Source organism: Hippopotamus amphibius, chromosome 12 (genome assembly GCF_030028045.1).
Source record: "Hippopotamus amphibius kiboko isolate mHipAmp2 chromosome 12, mHipAmp2.hap2, whole genome shotgun sequence".
NCBI lineage: Eukaryota > Metazoa > Chordata > Mammalia > Artiodactyla > Hippopotamidae > Hippopotamus > Hippopotamus amphibius.
The window spans coordinates 76,356,445-76,382,699 of NC_080197.1; the positions used below are offsets into that span (position 1 = coordinate 76,356,445).

The 26,255-nt window shown below is 46.0% G+C and overlaps 1 protein-coding gene across 8 annotated transcripts in view; it reads left to right on the forward strand.

Annotated features, from left to right (window-relative positions):
- Positions 1-26,255, forward strand: part of ANO2 (anoctamin 2) — a 357,498-nt gene that overhangs the window by 316,899 nt on the left and 14,344 nt on the right. For 7 of the 8 annotated variants that reach the window (XM_057702096.1, XM_057702095.1, XM_057702097.1 and 4 more), the window contains 3 exons: positions 4,416-4,561; positions 23,990-24,142; positions 24,456-24,508. In XM_057702096.1, the coding sequence (XP_057558079.1) occupies positions 4,416-4,561; positions 23,990-24,142; positions 24,456-24,508 (352 nt within the window). Of the gene's footprint in view, positions 1-4,415; positions 4,562-6,190; positions 6,362-23,989; positions 24,143-24,455; positions 24,509-26,255 lie in introns of those variants that run through there. The other variant, XM_057702101.1, reaches the window with a different exon arrangement.

Genomic DNA, 26,255 nt, shown 5'->3' on the forward strand with positions numbered 1-26,255 from the left:
TAGACAAGACACCAATCAAAACATTATTTTGAACCGTTGGGTTTCTACTTCCTGCCAGAACACTTTCTAACAGTAGAATGAGATGCCTAATGATTTCGAGAGTGCTCCTCTGGAAATAGCTACACAGGGGTTGGATGGTCTTGTGTGAGGATGTGTGTGGCAGGAGGATTCTTGCATCTGGATGGAGCATGGACTTCACAGTCCCTTTATTTTATTTTATTTTATTTACATTAATGATAGTTAACAGTTATTGAGTGGTTACCTTTTTCCAATCATGGTTGCTATTCAAATTGCCTTTATAAGCAATTTACAGATTCAATGCAATCCCGATCAAATTACCAATGGCATTTTTCACAGAACTAGAGCAAGAAATCTTACGATTTGTATGGAAATGCAAAAGACCCTGAATAGCCAAAACAATCTTGAGAAGGAAAAATGGAGTTGGTGGAATCAGGCTTCCTGACTTCAAACTATACTACAAGGCCATAGTGATCAAGACAGTATGGTACTGGCACAAAAATAGAAAGGACGATCAATGGAACAGAATAGAGAACTCAGAAGTAAGCCCAAACACATATGGGCACCTTATCTTTGACAAAGGAGGCACGAGTATACAATGGAAAAAAGACAGCCTCTTCAATAAGTGGTGCTGGGAAAATTGGACAGCAACATGTAAAAGAATGAAATTAGAACACTTCCTAACACCATACACAAAAATAAACTCCAAATGGATTAAAGACCTACATGTAAGGCCAGACACTATAAAACTCCTAGAGGAAAACATAGGCAGAACACTCTATGACATACATCAAAGCAAGATCCTTTTTGACCCACCTCCTAGAATCAGGGAAATAAAATCAAGAATAAACAAATGGGACCTCATGAAACTTAAAAGCTTTTGCACAGCAAAAGAAACCATAAACAAGACTAGAAGGCAACCCTCAGAATGGGAAAAAATAATTGCCTATGAAACAACGGACAAAGGATTAACCTCCAAAATATACAAGCAGCTCATGAAGCTTAACACCAAAAAAGCAAATAACCCAATCCACAAATGGGCAGAAGACCTAAATAGACATTTCTCCAAAGAAGACATACAGATGGCCAACAAACACATGAAAAGATGCTCAACATCACTAGTCATCAGAGAAATGCAAGTCAAAGCCACAATGAGGTATCAGCTCACACCAATCAGAATGGCCATCATCACAAAGTCTGGAAACAACAAATGTTGGAGAGGGTGTGGAGAAAAGGGAAGTCTCCTGCACTGTTGGTGGGACTGTAAGTTGGTACAGCCACTATGGAAAACAGTTTGGAGGTTCCTTAAAAAACTACAAATAGAACTACCATGTGATCCAGTAATCCCACTCCTGGGCATATATCCAAAGAAAACCATAATCCCAAAAGAAACATGTACCATAATGTTTATTGCAGCACTATTTACAATAGCCAGGACATGGAAGCAACCTAAATGCCCATCAACAAATGAATGGATACAGAAGATGTGGCATATATATACAATGGAATATTACTCAGCTATAAAAAGGGATGAGATGGAGCTATATGTAATGAGGTGGATAGAACTACAATCTGTCATACATAGTGAAGTAAGTCAGAAAGAGAAGGACAAATATTGTATGCTAACTCACATATATGGAATCTAAAAATGGTACTGATGAACTCAGTGACAATAAGGATGCAGATACAGAGAATGGACTGGAGAACTCGAGGTATGGGAGGGGGCGGAGGGTGAAGGGGAAGCTGAGACGAAGCGAGAGAGTAGCACAGACATATATATACTACCAACTGTAAAATAGTCAGTGGGAAGTTGTTGTATAACAAAGGGAGTCCAACTCGAGCATGGAAGATGCCTTAGAGGACTGGGGCAGGGAGGGTGGCGGGGATTTGAGGCGGGGGAGTCAAGGAAGGGAGGGAATACGGGGATATGTGTATAAAAACAGATGATTGAACCTGATGTACCCCCCCAAAAAAAATAAAATTAAAAAAAAAACAAAACCTATATGTGCCCACAAAATAGAGACAATATCTGCTATCATATAATTGGTAAGGGACTAGTCTCCAAGCTATATAAAGAACTGTTACAAGTCTACAACAAAAAGACAAATAACCCAAGACAAAATGGGCAAAGGTTTGGGGGAGGGAGGGATGAATAGGTGAAACACAGAGGATTTTTAGGACAGTGAAACTACTCTGTATGATATTATAATGACAGATATGCATTGTTATACATTTGTCCAAACCCATAGAATGTACAACACAAAGAGTAAATTCTAATGTAAACTATGGACTCTGGCAGATGATGGGTCAATGCAGGTTCATCAGTTGTGACAAATCCACTACTCTGGTGGGAGATGTTGATAACTGGGGAGGCTGTGCATTGGTGGGGCAGGAGATGTAAGGGAAATCTCTGTACCTTCCTCTCGATTTTGCCGTGAGCCTAAAACTGCTCTAAAAATAAAGCCTATTAAAACAAAAAACAAAAAACAAATTGCCTTTATATACTTTATCTCATTGAATTGATTCTAGGACCTATCTTTTAGAGTTATCCTCATTTATTAAGGAGGAAATGGAGGCTAAAGAGATTGATTTGCACAGGGTCAAACACTAGGGAATAAAGAGCTGAGATTTCAATTTATAATTATCAGGAACTATAAGATAAAGACAAAAAAATCAGAATTTTTCCTGAATGAGCAATAGCCACAAGCAAGTTCGAACAAAGGAGTGGATGAAGACTCACTTGGGAGGTAAAGTTGACCTTCTGCGTCCCATCCTCTTAGTTCCCCTTCTCTTTCTGGTTCTTGCTCTCACGAATTGTGTGTGTCAATCCCAAGTCTCCTTCATGGAGACCTTGACCATGAATTGTGGAGGGAAAGAAACCTGGGCCAGAGCCAGAAGACCTGGGTCCTTATACCAGGCTTTGGACTGGAAGCAACTCCCAGCCACTCAGTCTTCTTAGCTATAAAATGGTAATAATTACCTTAAACTATAGGCACAATCCCTTTAAGCATTTTTTTAAATTAATTAATTAATTTATTATTTTTTGGGGGGTACACCAAGTTCAATCATCTGTTTTTATACACATATCCCCGTATTCCCTCCCCTCCTTGACTCCCCCCCTCCTCGAGTCCCCCCCACCCTCCCCGCCCCAGTCCTCTAAGGCATCTTCCATCCTTGAGTTGGACTCCCTTTGTTATACAACAACTTCCCACTGACTATCTATCCTTTAAGCATTTTAAGTCTATGCTTCTGACTGTTCTGCTATTAGTTATCCTTCCACTGTCTCCTAGAGACTTTCCCTTAGAGCAATCAGCAGAACTGGGACCTCACTTCTTATCCTAATTTCATTCTCTATGTATTGTGTATCAGTGGGAGAGATGAAAAGATTGTACCTGCAGGCATATCTTAGCATTTAATATTAAAAATAATAGTAGCTCTCATCTATTGAATGCTTACTATGTCCAGATACTGTGTAAGGATGGTATAAACATTGTTTTACTTCATACTCATACCAACCCTGAGAGGCTGGGCCGTCATTATCTTGTTATCATTCTAGACCAAAAACGTCCTAAATGTGGCTGACTTAGTCTACTCAGGCTGCCATAACTAATACCATAGACGGGGTGGCTTAAACAACAGAAATGTATTTTCTCACCCTTCTGGAGGCTGGAAAATCCAAGGTAAGGCCTGGCAGAGTTTGAGTTCTAGTAGGAACCTTCTTCCTGGCTTTCAGATGACCGTCTCCTCACTGTGACCTCACGTGGTAGAGAGAGATGGCTTTCTCTTCCTTTTCTTACAAGGCAAACAATCCTTTGGGTTAGGACCCACCTTTAGGACCCCATTTAACCTTAATTACTTCCTAAAAGCTCTGTCTTCATCTTCAGTCACATTGGGACTTAGAACTTCAACATGTGAATTTTGGGGGGTACAGTTCACCCCGTAACTATGATGGACAACGTTTAGCTCGGCTTTAATGGACATGTGCTGCTTATGTTATTAAGACCTGAAAATGTTTGAGCTGGAAAGATAGCATCTTTCTAGTACTTTCTAAACATCCTCCCCATGAAGAGAGTGGACAGATCACCCATGATACAGTAGGACTGTCTCAGTGTTTGACAGGAAGGGCCAGCTCACTTGTTGCTTATCAAACAGCGGGAAGAATTCAGTTTCTTTGGATTTGAAGAAACTTGTTCCTTTGCAGGACAATCCTTTTATTATCCTGACAAAGGACCTCCTGAGATTGTCTTTAAGAGAAAAACAGTCTCCTTAGTGTTCCTCTCTCTGTCCTTAGATCAGAGATGGCCCCAGTATCAAAACTTAGTTGTTTTTCATTTTCTGTCTGCAGAACTAACTGTCTCCTCCAGAGGCTTTTGGCGACTGGTCCCTTTCTTTTCCAGGAAGCTAAAGAAACTATTTAGGAAGCTGAAAGATGAGACAGAGCCTGGAGAAGCTGCCTCTTCCCATTCAAAGCATCCAGAGCAGTGGGATCTAGACTACAGCTTGGAACCATACACTGGACTGACGCCGGAGTACATGGAAATGAGTAAGATCCCATGGGCTTTCCTTCTCCTGGGGGTGGGTTCAGATAAGGGGCCAGGGAGAAGGTTAGGAAAATGATTGGGGCAGCCTCTGCTGCTTCCCCAGCCTCACAGCTGCATAATGTCGCCTTCAGTGCCACGTGGAAATTGAGGAGGATGGGGTAGAAGAAGCCCTGGATTGAGAGCTAGGAGCAACTTATCACCAGCTTGATACTCAAATGGTGCCCTCTTCTCTTTGGGCTGCCTCTCCTCATCTGTCCAATGAGACGTGTCATCTGTCAGATTCCTTGCCATGGTTTCTATCATGGGAGGCAAGTTGGGAAGTCTGAAATTTAAGGATGGAATTTCCATTAAGGAAGAGTAAAGTAGTCCTGTGACACTTGGGGCAAGGAGCTTATAGGAGAGACCCTCACTCTGATGAGGCACGGCTGAGTAAAATGTCAGGTTTTCTCTAAAATTGGTGGGATGTTTTGGGTAGGGGGCAAGAGGAAGCTTTCTAGTTACAGAGTCTCTGATTGTTCTTGGATGAGGCTTGAAAGCAGGCGTGCATGTAGCATATTTGAAAGAAAACAGTCATTTCAGACGTGGTTTGGAAGCCACGCATTCTCCATCATGAGCAGAGTTCCAGCTTGGACCAGCTGCCTTCAAACGCTTGACTACTTGTGAATAATCCTGATGTTTCATTGGGGTGAATATTTGAGAAGCCTGTTTCCCAGACTTGGAACTAATGAATTAAAAACATAGGACTGAGAGGGCAGACATATCATCTAAACGTTGACTCAGTCTAGAGTGGATGGAGAAACATCAGTCAGATCCAATGAAAGAATCGCTCAGTACTTCACATCATTGGACCCTCATTGTGTTTGCATAATGACTTCTGCTTTTTCTGGTTAATCCCCCCCCCCCCGTTTTTTTTATAAATTTACTTATTTATTTATTGGCTGTGTTGGATCCTTGTTGCTGCACACGGGCTTTTCTCTAGTTACAAGTGGGGGCTACTCTTCGTTGCAGTGCACAGGCTTCTCATTGTGGTGGCTTCTCTTGTTGCGGAGCACAGGCTCTAGGCACATGGGCTTCAGTAGTTGTGGCACACGGGCTCAATAGTTGCGGCTCAGGGCTCTAGAGAGCAGGCTCAATAGTTGTGGTGCACAGGCTTAGTTGCTCTGCGACATGTGGGATCTTCCTGGAGCAGGGATCAAACCCATGTCCCTGCATTGGCAGGCGGATTCTTAACCACTGAGCCACCAGGGGAGTCCCTGGTTAATCCCTTTTAACAGGGGATCACTAATGCCTCTGTGTACCAGGGACCTCACTCATTGTTTCTAATTGATATTTATCCTCTCTCTTCTTAAGAATCTGTGTGTGTGTATGTGTGTGTGTGTGTATTAAGAGTAGAGGGATGGACGGGATCTAGGTTAGGTGGCTAACAAAGTTCTCTTATAGCCCTGGGGTTTCTAAAATTCCAGGCAAAGCCTGAGCTTTGTCATCTGAATAATCTCACCAGAGAAGAAACAATCATTATGTCTGCTTAAGGAACAATAGGCAAAGAAAATTTCAAGACGCAGTTTGTGTAAACACACAGCTCCCTGAGGCTTTTCACCTCTCACTAAGTGCTACCTCTCATCCCTCTCCAGCACTGAACCAGATATTTACACAGAGACGACCGCTTGGATTTCAGATGTCATTCTGCATCTGCCGTCCTCTCAGAAAGAGATGGCTGCCAGATTGAGGCTTCCATTCAGGAAGGGGCTTACACGGGGACTCCTGTAGCTCTGTCTTTCAGCACCCTCTTCATGTCCAGTCCCTCCTCTCAACCACTCTGTTATTTGTGTAGATGTTGCATGCCTGTCTGCCTATCTGTCCAGAGAGCTGGCTATTTCAAAGCTCCCTCTCTTGAGTGATTAAGAGCAGAAACCCTGGAGCCATACTCCTCGGGTTCAGATCCTGGCTCTATCACCAGCTAGCTGGACAGCTTTGGGTAAATGGCTAACCCTAACCCTAGTCCTAACCCTGACTTCGTGGGATTGTCGTAGCAATGTAGAATGAATTAATGGCTGCGAAATGCGTAGAAGAGCATGTAGCACATACAAAAGCTGTGTCAAGTGTCAAGTGTTGTTGTTTCTCTTAATGGTCTTGAGGCTCCTGGACAGTGGGGTGTCAGGAAACATGCTGTACTTTGTCAGCCACTGTCACTGAACAGACACACGTTATGTCGTGTTCAGACTCAGGCACTTACCAAAGAATGAGAAGAGGAATAAACAAGAACTAGAAGACTTGGTGGCTTCTGGAAGAAGTTCACCCCAAGACTGTAGGGAGTGAAATGCACTCCATAGATTAAACTAACAAACAAGCAAACTACTTACAGGTTATAAGGGAACAAAACAACCATAAAACAGAAAGTTTGAAAATAGAAGAAGGAAACATGTCTCCAAAAACTTCGCTCATTCAAGCCCAACTTTCATTACCATTTTGGTGCCATGTCTTAAGCCCCTTTTATTATTTTTAAATAAGTATTTTAAACGTTTAAATATTTTAAATATTTATGATTTTAAAAATAAAGTGATCGTGTGCACACATTTCTCTCTTTTCGGTTAGCATTATATGAATAAATATTTCCAAATTGTCATATAATCTTTGAAACCAACAGCTGCGTAAGAAATCAACCCTCTAATGAATGGGTCATAGTTTATTTTCTAATGAAGTACACTGGAGGCTCATTTTCCAATTTTTCCCCTATTTTCACAATCCAGCATATATTATTTTCATGCATGTAACCTTTTCTACATTTAGTAATTATTTCCTCAAGATAGACTCCCCTAGATGTGATGCCTCGATCTAAAGGAGGGCCATTGTATGGTTCTTGACTTACTTTACCAAATTGCTTTCAGAAAGGACTAGACCAATCCCCTTCACCATAGACCATGTACGAGATACTCTTCCAATGAGTACAAATTATTTATGACCCCGAAGTCAAGGGATATGAAAGAATGACCAGTGTATAGTCAGCTTGAGATTCCCAGCCCCCAGGCCCACCTTGTTCCACCGGCTGCCCTGAATATTCCAGACTCATTCTTTCAGACTTAGCTTTTCAGTGCTTTTGCTGCAAAGTCTTCCTAGACCAAGTCGCGTGATTCCTGAGAGGAATCATTAACTTTTTGCTTTTTTGTCCCAGCGTTGCACTGGGTGCACACACTGATGGTGCATCTTACAGAATGATGATAATATTGCTCATATAGCTGTTCTTCTGCAGACCCATCTAAAGAGCCATGAGTGACTTTTCATGACTTTTCATGTCCCTCAGAGCCCAGCACATTCCTTGGCACGTGACAGACACTCAGTGTGTCTGATAAACAAAGACAGGTGAGGGAATGAATGCATTTATTTATAATGAGGCAAGTTTTCTTAACAGAGGTAAGTTTTTCATAATTTTAAGTGGAGAATGAAGGATCCTTTGCAAAGCAGGGCTTGGTTGATGGTGGGTGGGGGATGTCCTAAAGAGGTTTCCAGCTCCAGGTAGGAGATTGGACTTGATCCACGAGGTCCCTTCTGGTCCTGAGGGTCTACATGTTAATAATCAGAGTGAGGGAGACCATTCCAAGGAAAAAGACAGGCAAACCGAAGAGTCTCATGGCTGTGACAACGCAAATGGTGGTTTTGGGGTAGGGAGGGAACAGAGAAAGACCTGCAATTATTCGACAACCGGAAGGAAGGTCTGACAAGTTTGAGTTTCACACCGGGTCGTAGGGAGCAGGTGTCAACTCTTGGTCAACGCTGTGACTGTGTGTGAACTCTGTTTGCCTTGAGGAAAATGGACTGCAAGTGCAGGAGGGGACTAGTACGGCTAAAGCGGGAATGAGGCAGCACAGGTGGGCACATTCATTCATTCTTGAAACATTTATAAGGCACCCAGAGGGAGAAACAAGTTTGGAGCCCAGAAGAGTCTCACCAGCCATTCAGGTTGATATTGATTTAGCCTCATCTGGGGGAGGCATCCCGGACCACACTTGGGCTCCGCCTGCTGGATTCCACAGAAACTCACTCACAGAACTCTTTAGGCCATTTTGCTAAGTTAGCAGTCATTTTAGAGACATGACTGTTTTATTTTGTGTTTTCTATAAGTGCAAGGACAATTTTTCTTTCTTTCTTTTTTAATATTTATTTATTTATTTATTTAGGCTGCTCTGGGTCTTAGTTGAGGCATGCAGGATCTTTAGTTGCAGCATGCGAACTCTTAGTTGCGGCATGCATACAGGATCTAGTTCCCTGACCAGGGATTGAAGCTGGGCCCCCTGCATTGGGAACACGGAGTCTTACCCACTGGACCACCAGGGAAGTCTCAGGACACTGTTTCTGAGTTAGATGTCTTTCATCCCTAGTATCTCAGGATTATCCTCTGCACCCTTTAAGGGAGTATTTGCGCCCATGTACAATCAAAGACTGGGCTGCAGAATAAACTCTACCAAATGATGACTTCACCGAGCAGTGTAGGCTAAGAGTGGTTAGCAGTGGGCTCTGGATCAGCCGCCAGGCTTCCTGTCCTAAACGTGCTGTGGCTGGTCACATGGCCTGATGCTTCGAATCAGTCAGGCCCGATTTCCTCGTCTGAAAAGTGGCTTTGATGAACGTAACCTACCTTGTAGGATGCTTCTGAGAACTAGGAGATGAATCTGGAGTAGTTAAAAAACAGTACTTTTTCCGGATACGCTCTCAACGCGTATCAGCCACCATTGTTAGTGTCAAGAGTCTGGTTTCTGTCTCTTTAATCTAGGGATTGACTAAGAACAGTCCAAAGCCCCTGAGTAGTGAGCCCTGGAGCTTCTTCCCATCCCATCAGTGCAGGGTCAGACAGTAATGTTTATAGACTGAGGGTACGAGATTCCAAGGCAAATCTAAGAATCATGCTCAGAAGCCTAAGATATAAACATCCCAAGGTGCTTGTCCTTCCAGAAAACACGGAGGCCTTAGGGCTCTGCTTGTCAAGTCTGGCATCTCAGGTGGGCTCTTCTGTCGTCTGTTTATCTAGACCCACAAAGGTTTGTTCCTCTAATCATCCAAAAAATAATCGCTGTTGTCTTCCTGACTCAGAAATTCAGTTATCCCCCTAGAGCCTCCTCTGATTTCTTAAATGCAGCCCAAGCTTTGAGGCCCTCAGGCCATTCATGTGGGTGAGGAGATTAATTTCTTCTTGTCATTGACATTGTCATTATAGGAGATTTCATTTTTCCTCGTTGTGAGCTTACAATTCTGTCAAACTCGAATAGGAAAGGAGATGCATTGGTGATTGCGTATTTCCTTATTTATCTGGAGTAAAAGCCAGACTGTTATTTTGAACGGGCAAGAGCTGTCAGTCTCCGCTGCACTCTGGATATGCCCACCAAGACACGTAAGAATCACTCAGTTGATGGAAACGCATGGGGCAGATGCGCGCCCCCGCCCCACCCAAGACCAGGGCATCCACATCCTTGCAGCTGCATCCAAGTTGTCTCATCAAGTTGCATAGTTGAACTACAGCATTCAGGAGGCGCATGCATGAATTGGTGTAGACCCTGACGTCTCTGTGACTCCTTTCTGACTTTGCAACACCTCTAGCTGGGGAGAGGGCTACTCAGGATGACCCAGAGCCTTTTTTATTCATGGCTCCTTACCTCACTGACTTTGCCTTGTCTACTGAAAACAAAATTGCACCACCTAAAACCTGAGAGTTATGTTTTATTCGGCAGGCATGCGGAGGACTTAAATCTGGGAGACAGGCTCTCAGGTAGCGCAGAGGGACGGTTCCAAAGAAGTAAGGGAGGAGCCAGGATATATAGGAGTTTTTGCAAAAAACAAAGAAATGGAACAAACAAAAAACAGGAAGATCAAACGAATGCTGTTAAAGAAAAACCAGATGGTTGAAGTTAATGAATTTAGCACTTTTCTAAGTATGGGAAGATGCGGGAGTCTGGGGCTCATTGAAATCATCCCTTTGATATGCATCTTAACTATCTCGGGCCAGTATCCTGTTTTCTCCATCCTGAATCCCCTCAGGGTGCACAGTCAGGGTGGCTGCAGTGGCTGATGGCTTGATGGCCGCAACATCCTTTGCTTACTGATATGCCAGGTGGCTTTCTTCGTTCACGGTCTTTACTAAGAATTTTGGATTTCCATGTAAGTCCTCACCTGTCCTCCTTTGAATGACTACAGATGCATCCTAACTGCTTCTTTTCCTAGTCCCTCTTCACCTTTCCCTTCTCAGCTTTTAAACTAACTTTTCTAAGATGCAACCCAGAGCCTATTAGCTTTTCTACTTAGAATCCTTCAACGTTAGTTACCGACTTCCTTTCAAACGAAGTTCAGACTCCCCTAGTGCAGCATCTGAGGGTATCCACATGTGCGCATCTGGTGGGTCTACACTGGCCTGTGTTGGCCTGTCTGCTGCTGCAGGTTCTTGCCGAGCTGTTCAGGCTCAGACACATCTCCTAGAAGCACTGTTCGGTTCTCCCATCCTCTGCTTCTCTCTTCTCCTTTACCTGCTCTGGCACAGGAGGAAATGGGAGTGCTCGGGCAGACACTGAGTCTTACTCTCTGGTTGTAGCACTCAGCCCAGCTCCTGGAACATGGTAAGGGCTCAGTAATCTACGAGTATTTCTTGAAAGAATGGCCCTCCCACTCCCTTTCCTTCCATGGCAGAGAAACAGAGGCCTTCCTGCTCTTTATTCTGTGGTATTTGGTCCAGCTTCCCTTTTCATGGTGGACATATTATTTTTTAAATTTAATTAATTTTTTGCCACGCTCTGTGGCATGTGGGATCTTAGTTCCCTGACCCGGGATTGAACCTGTGCCTCCTGCATTGGAAGCACAGTCTTAACCATGGGCCCGCCAGGAAAGTCCTTTTTATTATTTTTCATATATAGCAATTTTCATCTCCCAAGACCAAAGCGAGCCATGTTTATTATCAGAGTTTCCCTCCAAGAAAAGTCTGGTTTTCGTTTGCTCCTTGGACTTCAGGGATCCAGTCATTAGTGGAAGTGGGCAGAGAGGGCAGTGTCCTCCCCTAGGCTTGGACTTGTACTCAACCCAGTTTCATGTCTTGGCCTCTGCAGTGCCCCCTCCTGGCCACCTCCTGGGGCAGTGCTGTGTCAGGGCCTGTGCCAGGCACTGGGGGCGCAGAAGCAGCAAAGGGAGCTGGGCCCTCCAGGACCTGGGGTCTCACAGCAGAGAGAGTTGGGCCAACAGCTACAAGAAAGGGCCTCCTTGTCACAGAAAAAATGCAGCTCCCTCTGCTTCCTTCCAAGAGGCTGGGTCTCTGCAGCTGCTGTGTGACCCAGCAGAGGTGTGTGACCAAGGACTGTTCGTTCTCCTCTCCCCCCAGCCTGTGATGCTCACTTGCTGAGCTTCCTCGGGTTCTAGAAAGTGCCGACGGAGGCAGGACAGACGCTGCACTGGGAACAAGAGTCTTGTCTCCCAGCTGCCACCTCAGGCTTGTGTTGAGACTTCAGACAAGGCCAGGAAGAGACTTCATCTTCGGGGAAACCCTTCTCAGTCCTTCTGCTTGGAGACTTGGTTCTGTGACTCTTTTCTGGGTTCTCTACCATGTTTATGGTCTCACCACCCTCCAGGCCCCTGGCTCAGAAGCCAAGACATCACTGTTCATTCACTCTTCTGTCTCCACACCTCCCCTCCAGCGGGGCTGGCCTTTCTATGCAGTGTTTCTGGAAGCTGCTCCTTCTTTTCCGTTCAGCCTCTTAGCCTCCTTCCCCTGGTGCTTTCCCTGCTACACCCTCAATGCCGCCACTCACAACCACCAGCATCTCCCTACAGCCCTCTGGATTCTTTCTAAGATGTTGGTCTTATCATCCATTGTTCAGGGACCTCCAGGATTCCCACACCCTGAACAAGGCTTGGTGAGACATCTTTTCAGTGTATTTACCCTGAGATCCTTTTATGCATTCTTGGTGCTGCCAAAATGAACCCCACCAACCACTCGCCACCCACAGCCCACACATCACTCTTTTCCTGCCTGACTGTGCGTGTTTCCCTTGCCCTGGGCTTGCCTGTGCCTTCTCACTCCCATGGTCAAAACCAGTTCTGTGTCACCTCCTCCTCAAAGGGTCCCTTCCCTCCCCCCCCCCCCCCCCCCCCAGTATTATCCCCCTCTACCACAGGGTTTCAGACAAGCTGCCTCCCAAGACATCCATGCCTGTTGGAAACTGATTTCAGGGCCTTGCAGGGGTCCTGAAGACATACTGGATAAATCTGCAGAGGGGTGACTGAATAAATGAAGGTGTCGTTTATCTTGCTTTGCCTCATCCAGGCTGAAACAATCTTACTTCTAGTAGTGCTGGCATCAACTCTCACTTATTAACAGGCTGATAACCCGGTGAGTGGATTCTCAAGAGTGGTGGCTACCCTTGCTTCTCTGCCACCGCCGCCTCCTTTCATGACCCCTCCCCCTCCCCTTTGTGTCTGCCTTCTCCCCTCCCCCACCCCAGGCCTATTATGAGCTCCTTTCCAGGGACTAAGCCAGGGAAATAGGAGAAGGCATAATGCAAGCCCATCCTTATGCTGCTCACAGGTAGCCGAGCTGGGAAGGAGCTTGGTGGGAGAGAAGATTCAAGTCCACAGACGTCTGAACCTTGCTGGAGGAAATGGTTTCTGATATCCCCGTCGATACCCAAGGCTCGGTGGTAGGAATCGTGTCATGATTTCCGATTTCTCTGCACCCCTGTCTTCAAAGCCCCTGTGACCTTCAGATGATCACAGTCAGGCAGAGGGAGCAATCTCTCTCCTTCCCTCCTTCCCAGGGAGTCTGGGGTCTTGGGTGTGAATCCAGCCCTGCCTGTATCCAGCAGGGTGACCTTGGACATGTCACAGCATCTTCCTGGGCCTCATCTCCTCCTCAACATCATAGGGAAGGTGATGAGTTTTTCCTTGCAGAGGTGCAACCCGCTGGCCTGTGGTCCTAATCAATTGTATAATGTGTCACCAGGAATGCTCTACTACCACTAATATATTTTGTTGATAAAAAGTCTAAGGTAAAACAGGGTCAGTGTCACCCTCACCTTCTCCCATTTCTAGATTAGTTTTGAGTGAGCGAGCTGGAAGTTGTCTACAGGCACAAAATGTCGTTAGCCCAGTAGAAGCTGGTGGTGCCCAGAATTGTCATTTATCAAGTGTCTGGACAAGAATTAAGACTTTCAAGCCAGGTTACCCAAGGGTCCCTTAACCTGGACCAGGTAAGCCCCAGGGTCCCTTACCTGGACCAGATCACCTCCAGGGTCCCTTCCAGGGCCGGCATCCTAGTTCATACATACCAGCTGGATAGTACGTCTCAAAACCAAGAGACCCAGGGTGTGACACAAATTGCTTCAAGTCACCCCGAAGACTCATGAATGGAACTGAGGCTAGAGCCTTTTTCCAGACCATTCCACAGGAGAATCCCATCAGAGCCTATAGGAACTTGGGCTGCAATGGAGGCATGGAGTTGAGTGAGTTTTCCTCTTTCCTTCCCAATGGGCTAGACCTCCCCAGTCCCAGGAAGGCCCTTGTCTTGGACTTTGAACAAAAATGAGAGCAGTGAAACCGAAGCTGCCCACTCTCTGGTGTGCCTGACGTGGTGATCCCCGGCCCCGCTCTCAGCTGTCAGCTTCCTTCCCCGCGATCGCCGGGACCACCCATGCCGACAGGAAGAGCGCTGAGCCCACTCGGGGCCTGTCGGTTGCAGTGGCCAGGCAGGCCATCAGCCGAGGGAGGCAGCAGGGAGAGATGTATTATATTTACATTTTTCTAACTTGAGCTGGAACCAGGGCCCAGCAGGCCTGGGGGAGGGGCCACGAGGTGAAGGGGAGGCTGGGAGTCCGCCTGAGGAGGGGGCCGTGGGGGTGGGGAGCCCCCTCTGGGCAGGATTGGTGGTGGGGATGGGCTCGTTCCAGACAAAGAGAAACCCGAGAGGGAGGGATTAGGCTGCAGAAACCTGTGAGGGGAGGGCCGGCTTTCGAGGGAATCTGGAATATCAAGCCCTTTTCCTGAAGAGCTTACCAAGAAGGACTTCAAGGGTAATCTCCCCTCCCCGGCTCGGAGGGGCGGGAAGAATGCCGGCCCAGGAGCCGCTGTGACATTAATCATCACCGTCCCCAGCCCCAGAGTGGGCTTCAAAGTGCCTTCGCCGCAGACCCCTCACAGCCCCGTTGTGGAGTTTTCCTCAGGGCCTGATGAGAGGAAATTCTTTAGTTGCTTTAAGAGCTGCGTGTGAGCTAAGGTCTCTGGACACTCACAGCCTTTGACTTTGACAGAGTGGAATTTGGCATAAAAATGTAGGCCGGAATTTAATCCTCTAACAGGAGTTTGGTGACACGTTCCAAAAGAATCTGTTGATAAAAGTTTTTTATCACCGTTTTTTCAAATAAGTAAGTGATGCAGTTGAAGGCCAACGACTTAGCTTCCTGTAATTCACTAAATTGTGATGGGAGCTTCTTGAGGGCGAGATTTTTGTTTTATTCACCGCACCTAACCACAGGGCCTGGCATACAGTAGGTGCTCAGTAAACGTTTGAAGATGAAGGAAGAAGAATGAAGAATGAAAGAGGAGATCCTGTAGTGAGGACCTTGAAGATAAAGTGATAATTAGATACTACAGACATGACCATTTTCAAAGCTCTCCAGACACCCTGGATGTATTGATTTAGCTGGGATAGTCTACCTTCTCCCCTGCCCCCCAGGGGCCAAGATTCCTTATTTTGAGGTGCTTTTAATTAGGGGATGCTATCCCCCTAAGGGCAGGTCTCTTTCAGCAGTACGAATTAGTGGACGTGTAAAATTATCTGGGTAGGTCAGGCAAAATACCCCATGTAATAGTCAACTTCTGGTATGATGATGCTTTATAACAAATATCCCAAAGTCTCAATAACTTGCAAATGAGCCAGAGAATAAAGAACAAAGAAAAGAGCTGGTTCTAGGCATCACTGAGTAGCCTGCATGGAAATGATCAAGTAAACGTGGCCAGTAGAAGAGACTGAAGCTTCAGATAGAGCAATGACTTAGGTGACACCCAAGATTCCTTCCAACTCTCATACTCTTTGGTCATGGACAGTAGGGATCACACTGGGTAATTTCCAAGTTTTCAAGAGAGACTGATGTAGAAAGTGATTCACAAGTCTGCCTTAGCTGTAAGCGATGAAATTTTCTAGAATATCTGTACAACATCAGTGCTGAAGCCTCTGTATTCTATCACACAACTCCAAGTGTGTGTGCTGCAAGGCAGTGGCTCAAAGGACCAGGAAATTCCTTTCCCTGAGCCATCCTGTTTATACAAATTGAGTTTTCCCACTGGATAATCAGGCACCTGCCATCTTCTCCAAATGCCATTAAACACAATTCAGGCAGCACGCAGGGTCTCATTCTAGTATTTCTGGGAAGGAGGGTGAGTCACAGGTCATGTCTCTCCTTTCCTTTTGAAGCACACATTATCTGTGCTTGGAGCCCCTGTCCGCGTGAAGACTTAAGAGAAAAGGCAAGAGTATATTTGGATACCATGCCTGGAAGGCTCCTGCTGTAGAGGAGATGCCCAGTCAGTGCTTGAGAATTGAGTGAGTAAGTGAGTGAGTGAATGGAGGCAGTATTTTAGGTAAAAATACTGGGAACTCTCTCTATCCCATTTCTCTTCTTGCTTTGTCAACCAGGAAGCTCAGAGTGAACTTTGTTGCTCAACCACAGCCCAGCTGTGGGTCCTTAGAGTTTGCGTCTCCCTCCTTTCTCTGTTCTTTATTTCCTTTTTTCTAAAACACCACAAACTTATGTGTTCTTTTCACTGACTTTGCCCTAGGCCTCAAGGAATAAAGGAACAAAGCAAACAAAGTCCCTCAGGGATTTATTGCTTGGGAATTTCTTTTCAACCTCGACTATTTTCATTGCTTTTCCACCTCACTCGCTGCATTACCCCATCCAGGATGGATGGATGTATGGATGGATGGTTGAATGGGAGGAAGGACGCATGGGTAACTGGCCTTCACATCCCATTTTGCAGATGGAAAAAGTAAACGAGAATGAGTAAGCCAGGCCATTCACTTGTTTACTCAGTAAACACTGGCTGGAAATTCACCAGGTGGTTCTCTGAAAGTCAGAAATGACTCAGTAGAGCAATTTCAATTCTACATTTAAGAAGCTGATGTAAGATTTTTGAGGTGCCACAAATGCAGGGCAGACAGGAGCGATGACACAGAAAACATCAGGTTCAGCTGCAGTGTGCCCCCCACAGAAGGCACGTGTACGTGGATGAAGATGCTTTAGGGAGAGAAAATACCTGCACAGATTTGATGGGGATGCTGGTATCAATGAAAGTTCATTCTCTGACAAACAGATGAGAGAGATCAGATTGGAGAAGATCCAATAAAGGAAACCTAAGATGCGTGAGAGTAACCAGGCAAGGGTAAGGGATGCCATTGCCTTAGGGTTGAATATTTACATTTTTTGTGCTGTGAAAGGACCTTGAACTCCGTGGGCATCAGAAACTATATTTGTTTCCCAGCTTCATCGATTTCTAGGTATGTGGTCCTGGGAAGATTATTTCACCTCTCTGAGGCTTTCTCACTTATACAATGGAGATAATGATACTTGACACTGAAGATTATTTTATGAACCAGAGAGCATGCTGCCTGCACTTGGTAGGTGTTTAGGAATTGTTGGTTGAAGCTCCGTGCCCTCTGAGGGTTTGGAGTTTGGCTCAGACGAGATAGAAGAGGAGCAATGGGCAGATTTTTCCAGAAGACCCTAGTCTCCAGGCCTTTAAGCCTCCTGTGGCTGAAAACCATGTTCTCCTGCCTTTTTCTGTGGCCATCAGCTGGGTTTACGTCTGAAGACTCCCACGACCCTAGGCTCTGTTCCCAAGGCAGCAAAGAGCGCTGCTTATGGACTGGACTAGTCTGTATCCTGCTATCAACCTGAGATCAGCTGTTATAACTAGACTCTGAGCTCTTGAGTAGAGGGACTCTCAAAAAGTCATTGGTCCTCCCTCCTTCAGCTAAAGGAGTTAATATTTCACAATTCACGCAGGAGTGAGGAAAAGTGGGGACTAAGTCTCCCTTAATTACAAAGAAATGGAAAAAACATGTCTTGCTGATCTGTCCTTGTGCTGCGTTGATCTGTAGGCAGTAAACTCTGAATACTTAAGCCTTGACTTCAAGGCTGGTCTTTCCTGTTATGACTTCCAGGGTTTCTGAGTTGAATCTGATCCATTATATAAACCCCAGGTGACCCTATGCAGATTGAAAGGGAATTCCACTTATTGTCTTTATTTCCCAAGTAGTCTGTGAATTTGGATGAGTGGATTGGCAGGAAGGATCTTAACTACCAAACACACAGCAAACCTTCAGATGCCTCTTTGACTTCTTCAGGTCAAGCCCAATGATCGTGAGTCTCTGAAGCCTCCACGGACCCACTGGTGAGAGTGAGTTACCTCTGCCCTGGTACTCGCTGCACTCTGTTAATGCTGCCCTTAGAGGTCTAACTCCAAGACGTGGCCAGGATTTGCTTACGTGTCCATCTTCTCCACTACATCCTAGGAGCTCTTGGAAGGATGACACAGTGACCTATCTGTCTTTGTTTCCTAGCAACGAGCATGGTGCTCAGTGTCTAGAATGTATTCAATAAAGGCTTGGGGATGAATGAGTGAAAGAAGGAATGAATGAGTGAGTGGTGAATGATGGACATTGAGAGCCTTCTTAGACGTCTGTCAAGACTTCTGCTATTTTCCTAAGCAATAGAGGTCCACACCGAGGAACCAGTTCACGTGCCTTCGTCTCGCTATCTCTTCCTATTTATGTGGTCCATCACCACTTGTGATTGTTACATCAGACACTCAGTGCTGAGCACAGTTGTCTTCCCTTGCCCTTAGGAGAAGGGGATTACTGGGCACAGCCTGGAAATACAGGCTGAAATAAACAGTGATGACCTTCCTGTGCTGTGTTTTTAACTGTTTATATTAATGGGCTGTTTCTAGCTGAATCTTTTTAGCAGCCACCACCTCAGTGAGAAGACAAACTCAGGCCAGTGTGTTCCTGAGTCCTTCCCTTGCGCTGCTTATAGGTGGTGTATGACAGGGAGGATTCTTAGCTCCCAGCTTTTTAATCCCCTTAAGCAGATTCTATTATAAAATTACTGAATTTACTAAATTATAGAAAGTTAAAAAGGCTATAGTTATTTTCATTAGAACTAGACTCTCCTAACTGACTGGTTTTACAACCAGCTTTCTTCAAAGCCTTCTGCACGCGTGACCACGCGGAGAACTGCTGTGTAGACGTGTTAGAACCTCGCGGCCCCCTCTGCCTCCCCGTCACTGAGCACAGTGATTTCCACTCACACGTTTTAGTTGTCTGCCTCTTTTCGTGTTTGTTTTGTGTTTACAGCTGATGACAATAAGTTCGTATTTATGAAACAAGATAAACATCTGCTATGGGACGGGAGCCACACAAAATTGTGGGGCCTCTGAAAAGAGTTAGAAATGTCTGTGGTCTCAGGGGGCTTGCCATCCAAGGAGCAAGTCAAATAAACAAGTAGAGGGACACGTGTGCAAGGGCATTATGGGAGTGAGGAAGAGACGTGTCCATGGCTCCCAGTCCTGCCTGGGAGAGGGGGTGGGGAGCAGGGTCAGGAAGAGCCTTCATGGAGAAGGTTAAGTTTGAGTTGAACCTGAAATATAAACGATAATCCCTCCAACAGACAAGAAGAGAAAGCAAATGACAGGTTGCTCTGGTACGTCCAGGGGCTCAGGAATATGGGAAGCAAGGTGAATTTGGGGAAGTCCAAATGGTTTTGAAATGATTGGAAAGCAGGCCAACTTGAGCTCCAAACAGCCCAGCTCAGTATCAGCCCTGAGCACAGAGCGTGGGTTGGGGAGCACATGCATCTGGAAAAAATAAGTTAGGGTCAGATCACAAAGGGTCTTGAATGCCACACCAAGGATCTGGATGTTACCATGTGTGTGGGGGGGGTGGGGGGGGGCGGGGGGGGAGCTGTGTGATGGGAGGGTAGATATCTTCACTGAAGAATTTTAAATAAATTAAAAACAAATTATGTTCCATCGAGAGCTTTTCCACCAATCCTGGCCTGTCTGCTTTATCCCACCTGATATACTATTTTCTTCTTTAAAGCAGATTGTCCTGGAATGTCTTTCCTGGATGCCATCGCATTGAGGGTAATCCACTCCTCCTTGTTATTTTAACCTCAGCCCAGGTAATCAAGGCCAGGATTTTAATTGCCTCTGCATCAGGCAGCACAGGGCTGGTAGTTGCATATTTTCAAAGGAGCCTGCCTGGCTGGGGATTGAGAAGAGAAAACCAATAGGGTTTGTGCCTACAAGGGTTTCCAGGCTTCGTGCTTTCAGCTCGGCATTTCTGGAGTACTTGACAGCAGGCTTTGTAAAGATTTAGTTGAAAATCAACTTATGAATTCCTCCCTAATTGGCTTGGCCAGGTTTAATCTGTTGTTGGTCGGGCCAAGCTGGCTTCTATTATACAGCACACTGAGGATTTCCGGCCTTGCTCTTAGCCTCGTGGAGCCTGGCTATTTTTAGAAGCCAATCTTGGTGTTGGTGAAGGCTGGTATCATTGTGTCCTCTGAAGTGACCCCAGAAGGCTGCCCATCTGATAAGGTATTTAGAGCTTCGCCCAACAAAAGCAAGCCTTGGAGTTGACATTTGTGTGCCAGAGGGTTATGGTTTTATATATATTTTTTTTCTCCCCAAGATGAAACAAAGCTTCCTCTTTGTTTCTGCCTCTCTGGGTTGATTCCTGGAAACAGGCAGTGTACCCAGTCCAAGCAGGCAGCACCTGCAGCCAAGGAACGTCTTCAGAGGGTGGCTTCTCTTGGCCCAGGACACCCTGGAGTAACATCAGAGGAGGCACAGGACTGTGGCTGTCACTGGCCTTGGCTGAGTCCACCCTCTTAAGGTTGTCCGGTGCTGAACACACAGACACGCCTGGAACAGGAAAGAGAAGAGACATGTCATGATGTTGGGATCATTTATGGGCACTGTTAGCATCCAGAGTCACCACTGGAAGTTGTGTGGAAAGAGAGGGACCAAAGGACCCTGTGATGGAGAGTTTGTGAAGGTGAAGAAGCAAACCATCAGGGCAGCGTCAGAGGAGAGGGTTCACATCTGCTTTCGGAATTCAGTGAAAGGAAGCCGAGGAAGTGGAGAGTCCCGTTTTTCCCTATGATCCTGGAAGGACACTAGATTTCCGAGTGCCGTTCGCATGAGTGTGGAGAGTGCGTGCCATATCTATTTGTAGTCACTGAGGTAACTTGCCCCTTCCTTCCCCCATCAGTCCCCTTACTAAGTCTTCGTGGGGGCTTTGGAGAGTTTAAAGGACTTATAAGAAGAACATTTGCTCTGTAGACCTGAACTCATGAGAGTCAAGAAGACAACTTAGAACTCCAGAAATAAAGATATGCTCATCTATACTTAAATACAGACATGCATTTTATAGGTTTCAGAAAACTAGTCTAACATCTGTTTTGCTTTCCTTGTGAATTCCGTCCCCCTCCATCCCCACTTGCCCTCACCCCACCCGACTCTAACGTGAATTCCTCAGCAAAGCCTCCTTTAAGAGGTGTGATAGACCCTGCATTTTGAACTGGCTCCCAGAGCTTGTTTTGGAAGATTTCTTCTCCCCTTCAGCCAGCTAGTTAGCCAGGCGGTCATTCCAAGGACCTGGCCTTGACAAACCTGTGCCTTCTGGTACATCTTATCACCAACTGGCAGCTGCTGGTGTCCGAGGGCCTGTGGGGGATTCTCTGGGCATCACGGGCCGTGGCCGTGATAGAGCTAGGTCAGCAGAAGCCTTAGCCCTCAACTGTGGGCCAAATCTAAAGCAGGTGTGCTGAGTGAAGTTCTACACATGCTCTGTGTCTTGAAACTTCTGCTGTGGTTAGGCTTATCCCTCTGTGAACACTTTATTTTATTTATTTTATTTCATTTCATTATTTTAAGTTTGGATCCTGGTTTACTTAGGTATTCTAGAATCTTGATGCTTGTCCAAGAGAATGAGAATCACAGCATCACAGTAAATCAGACCTGAAGGGAATTTAAACCTGTCTTTTCAACTTAAAGATGAGGATACTGAAGCCCAGTGAAACAGAGAGGATTGCTCAAGGACCTGGGGCTAGTGAGAAACATATCTGGGGCTAGAAGTCAGGCCTCCTGACCCTCCTTCATTGTTTATACCTTAAATGTATGTCTGTTTAAGGTGTTCATATGCAGGATACATTGCAGCCATCTGTGCTCCAATAAGAGTAACAATACGCGCAACCGTTATAGAACAGTTATGAAGTGGCAGACATTGTTTTGAGCACCTTATAAATCAATATCATTTACCCTTTTGTCAACCTATTGGGTGGGTGTTATTATTATCCTCAATTTATAATTGGAGTGACTAAGACGCAGAGAAATTAAAAAACTTGCCTTAGTAAGTAGGGAAGTCTTATGAGATTGACTTTCCCGAGACTCAGGTCCAACTTTGCATCAGCAAATCTGTACTGAGCCCTACAAGGGATGGAGCCCTGCTTTTCCAGCGGGAAATGAAGGCATGTGAGTAGATCGATCATGGCAGCACACAGTGGTGGCTATAACAGAGGGTTGGGAGGATGGGGACATGCTTCACCAAGGAGGTGGCACTTGACCGTACTTGGGGATGCATAGTAGTTTGCAAGCTGGAGAATGAGTGCTTGTGCACCAGCAAAGGGGAGGAGCCAACATGTTCTGGGAGAAATCCAGAGTCCTGGAAGGCAGAAGCATGATGGTTGTGGGGAGATGCTTGGAGGCGTGGCTAGAGAGGTAGCTTGGGAGCAGATGGTCCAGTACCCATATCCCAAGATAAGGAATCTGGATTCTATCCAGTAAATACAGGGGAGCCAACAGAAATGCTTATGAGTAGGTTAAGTGATGGGCTCAGATGGCTGGGGTCTTGGGGCTGAATAGATGTAGAAGTGTGGGCAGATTGGTGACAGGAAACCAGGTGGGGGTGGTTGCAGTTGTCCAGGGGGCCTGGACTCCTTACGCCATCTGATTGGCACAGGCTGCCTCCACTCCTTTGCCTGCACTGCTTCAGCACCTTGGGATGCTGTCTTTCATGCACTGTGTCTGCAATGACAGGCCCATCCTTCAAGTCTAAGCTTAGGTGACCACGTGGAGCCTCTCCTCAGTCCCCACCCTGAGCAGGCTTGAGCTCTCCTTCCAGGCTCTCCTTTGTCTTAGTGAATTCTTGCTTCTCTCTTGGCACACAGGTCTCCTTGTACATCTTTGTACGTTTCTCTCTTCTGCTTCACACCTGGCTCCTTGAAGGCAGGTCCAGACCTTTGCCACCTTACATATTTGACACAGTGCCTGACATTCGGTGAGCTCTTGGTACATGTGTGATGAATGACTCTATTTTCTAAATAAGGCAGTGACTACGGATAGGGAAAGAAGAGGCCAACTTTGGGAGATGGTTTTTAAGTTACATCAGGGGTTGGCAAACAAATCCAACCCACTTTATTTACTGCTTTTGTAAATAAAGTTTTATTGGAACACAACCAAACCCGTTGGTCTGTGTTTGTCTACAGCTGCTCTCACTCTGCAACGGCAGAGTTGTCATTATGACAGGACCATACAAAAATAGTTCCTATCTGCTCAGCCATGAAAAAGGATGAAATACTGCCATTGGCAGCAACATGGATGGACCTAGAGATCATACTAAGTGAAGTGAGTCAGACAGAGAAAGACAAATATATGATATCACTTATATGTTGAATCTAGAAGACAACACAAATGAACTTTTTTACAAAACAGAAACAGACTCACACACATGGAAAACAAACCTTAGTTACCAAAGGGGAAAACAGCAGGGGAGCGATAAATGAGGAGTATGGGATTAGCAGATGCACACTACTATATATAAGGTAGATAATCAACAAGGACCTACTGTATAGCACAGGGGACCATATTCAATATCTTGTAATAACCTATAGTGGAAAAGAATCTTAAAAATTTTATATATATATATATATATATATATATATATCTGAATCACTTTGCTGTATGTCTAAAACTAACACAACATTGTAAATCAACTAAAGATCAATTTAAAAAATATTTACTATCTGGACCATTGCTGAACAAGTTTGTTAACCCCTGAATTCAATGACTAGGATTAGTGACGGGAGATAAAGGTGATGGAAAGCAAGGAGTTGAGACCTTTCCTTTTCTGGTATCTTCTCGTCTAAACAGAGCTTTGCACCCAAGTAATGGCACTGACCGCTAGGCCTGTGGGTGCTGAGAAAGAAGTGCCCCTGCTGCGGGGCAGGACGGCACAGGAGCCTGAGCCCAAGGTGGACAAGAGACCCCGTTCAGAAAAGACAGGGGCCAGAACTGCAAGGCAAAATACGTCTAAATCCTGCTGCCTCTCGTGCTGTTCTCTCTCTTAGTCATCCAGTTTGGTTTCGTCACCCTCTTTGTGGCCTCCTTCCCTCTGGCTCCTGTGTTCGCCCTCCTCAACAACGTCATTGAAGTGCGGCTTGACGCGAAGAAGTTTGTTACGGAGCTGAGACGGCCAGATGCTGTGAGAACCAAAGATATCGGTATGTCCCCTGCCCAGAGGCAACGCAGCCCACCCCTGTCTCCCCAGCTGCCCCCCTCACACTGTGTCAGGCATCCGGAGGCCTGGAGCATCCCTCGCCCCATCATCCCTTTGAGCTCCTGATGCTCCTCTTCTCAGGTCTTGGGAGGCCACATTATCCACCCTCGCTGGCCTTTCCAGACAAGCCCATCCCTGGGGAGCCCAGCAGAACTCCACCGGTAACTTGCCTGCAAAGCGTCACACTGACTGCTGCCTTGTCATCACTGGGCCGAGGGCGGGAGTGAGCCAGACGCTCTTTTGTTTCTGTCTTACAGGGATTTGGTTTGACATCCTCTCGGGCATCGGCAAGTTCTCTGTTATCATCAACGTAAGTGCTTGTGTTCATGACGCGCTCGTTCTGTGGGAAGGGCTATCCAGGAGAGCTGAGGTCTTCAGGGCAGGAAACCAGTCCTGTCAGCTCCCAGCTTCTTCCATTTGGAGCTCTGGTTAAAACAGCACCACCCACCCCACCCTGGTTAATAGCATGTACACGCCTTCTAACTCATCAGGCTGTCGCCAGAGCTGTGCAGCTTTGTCATTCATTTTGCAAAGAGCAAGAAAGGTAATTGCCCACCAGAACGCGTACCTTGGCCTTAAGAGTCCAGATCAGATCTTTCCTCAGAGGCAAGAGTCAGGAGGAAAGAATTCTACGTATCTAGCCATCTCTTTCCTTTCTTTATCTTCTCCGGAGCCAAACAATACCTGGAGCATCGCCCAGGCTGCAGTTCCTAATTATCGCTCCTCCGAGTTGTCAATGTGAAGTCTTAATTATCCCCGTGGACTCCGGCGCTGCTTGGTTAAGATAGGACATGGAAGAAGAGGGAGTCCTCTCTGCTCTGACCTCCTTAACTGCCTTGCCAGACGTGTCCATGTTTCAGAGGAAATTCTGCTGGGTCCAAGCCAGCAGCTCCTCTGGCGTCTGCGTTCTGTACAGATGGTGGCCAGGCAGGGCCTCCTCTTCCATCTCTCGAGACAGTATCGTCCAGCTCAGCATACATCAAGAAAGCCACAGCCCCCTTTCCCTTGGGAGTGAAGCGATTCTGGCCATGACCTGGCTCCCGACTGAAAGCCGATGAAATGGCATGAGGTGTGCAGAGAGGCAGAGGGGATCAGCCCATCACACGTAGGGTGTTTGATGTATGAAACACATGTCTCAAGGCTGAGAAATCAGGTGCAGTTTGGAAAATAGATCAGTAGCTACTCTGAAGTTGTGCCTTCTAGAAAAGAGCCCCTGAGTACCAAGTGTTTTTCATCTAGACAGCAGAATGATAGGACGTTTTACTTCCCCGGCCTTTCTAAGACTTCTTATTTGTAAAAGATAGGAGAGAATAAGAGTCTCACCAAATCAGATCATTCTGAAAATTAAATGGGATGAAGAAAGGACGTATGGCCGGTGCTCCATTAATTGCAGCTGTATTATTACTCACTCTCAGGTGTGGTGATGGCCATGCATACTCGTATACACATTTAGAGAACAACACCTAAACTACATTTTTTCAAAGGGCTTTAATTGTTGGTGCTGACGACAGTATAAACACCTGCCAAAAAGATTTAAGATTTTCTTTGCAGAAAGTGCCCCCCGCCTCCAAACAGGCAATCGTTCATCTGTCGTTTGGTGTGCTCTGCAGACATTTATAGAGAACTTAGATACGCCAGGCGCTACATCGGGTGTGTGCATTCCATCCAGCAGGACCTACTCCTTCCCTCTCCGTGTCTCACTTTTTCTAAGCAAAATGGATGAAAGAGCGACTTCTATTTGCATGATGGGCTAAAAAGCACTGAGAGATGATGGTCCAACTGAGGTTCACCATGGTACCATATCCTTGGTGTTCCTGGCTTTCTGACATCCCTCAGGGGCAGATGTATTCAATACATGGCCATTTGGTGTCCTTGCCTATCACACTTAAGTGACCCTCTCACCACTATCAGAGATTTTCTCAGAAAATCTTCCACTCCACTTTGGTGTGGCCAAATGCCAGCATCAGTTCAAATATCTCAGAGATGATTCGTGCTCTCCTGCACCAAATGGTCCAAACTGGCTTAGCATCCTTTGCTTCGGTGGTTGTAATTCACTC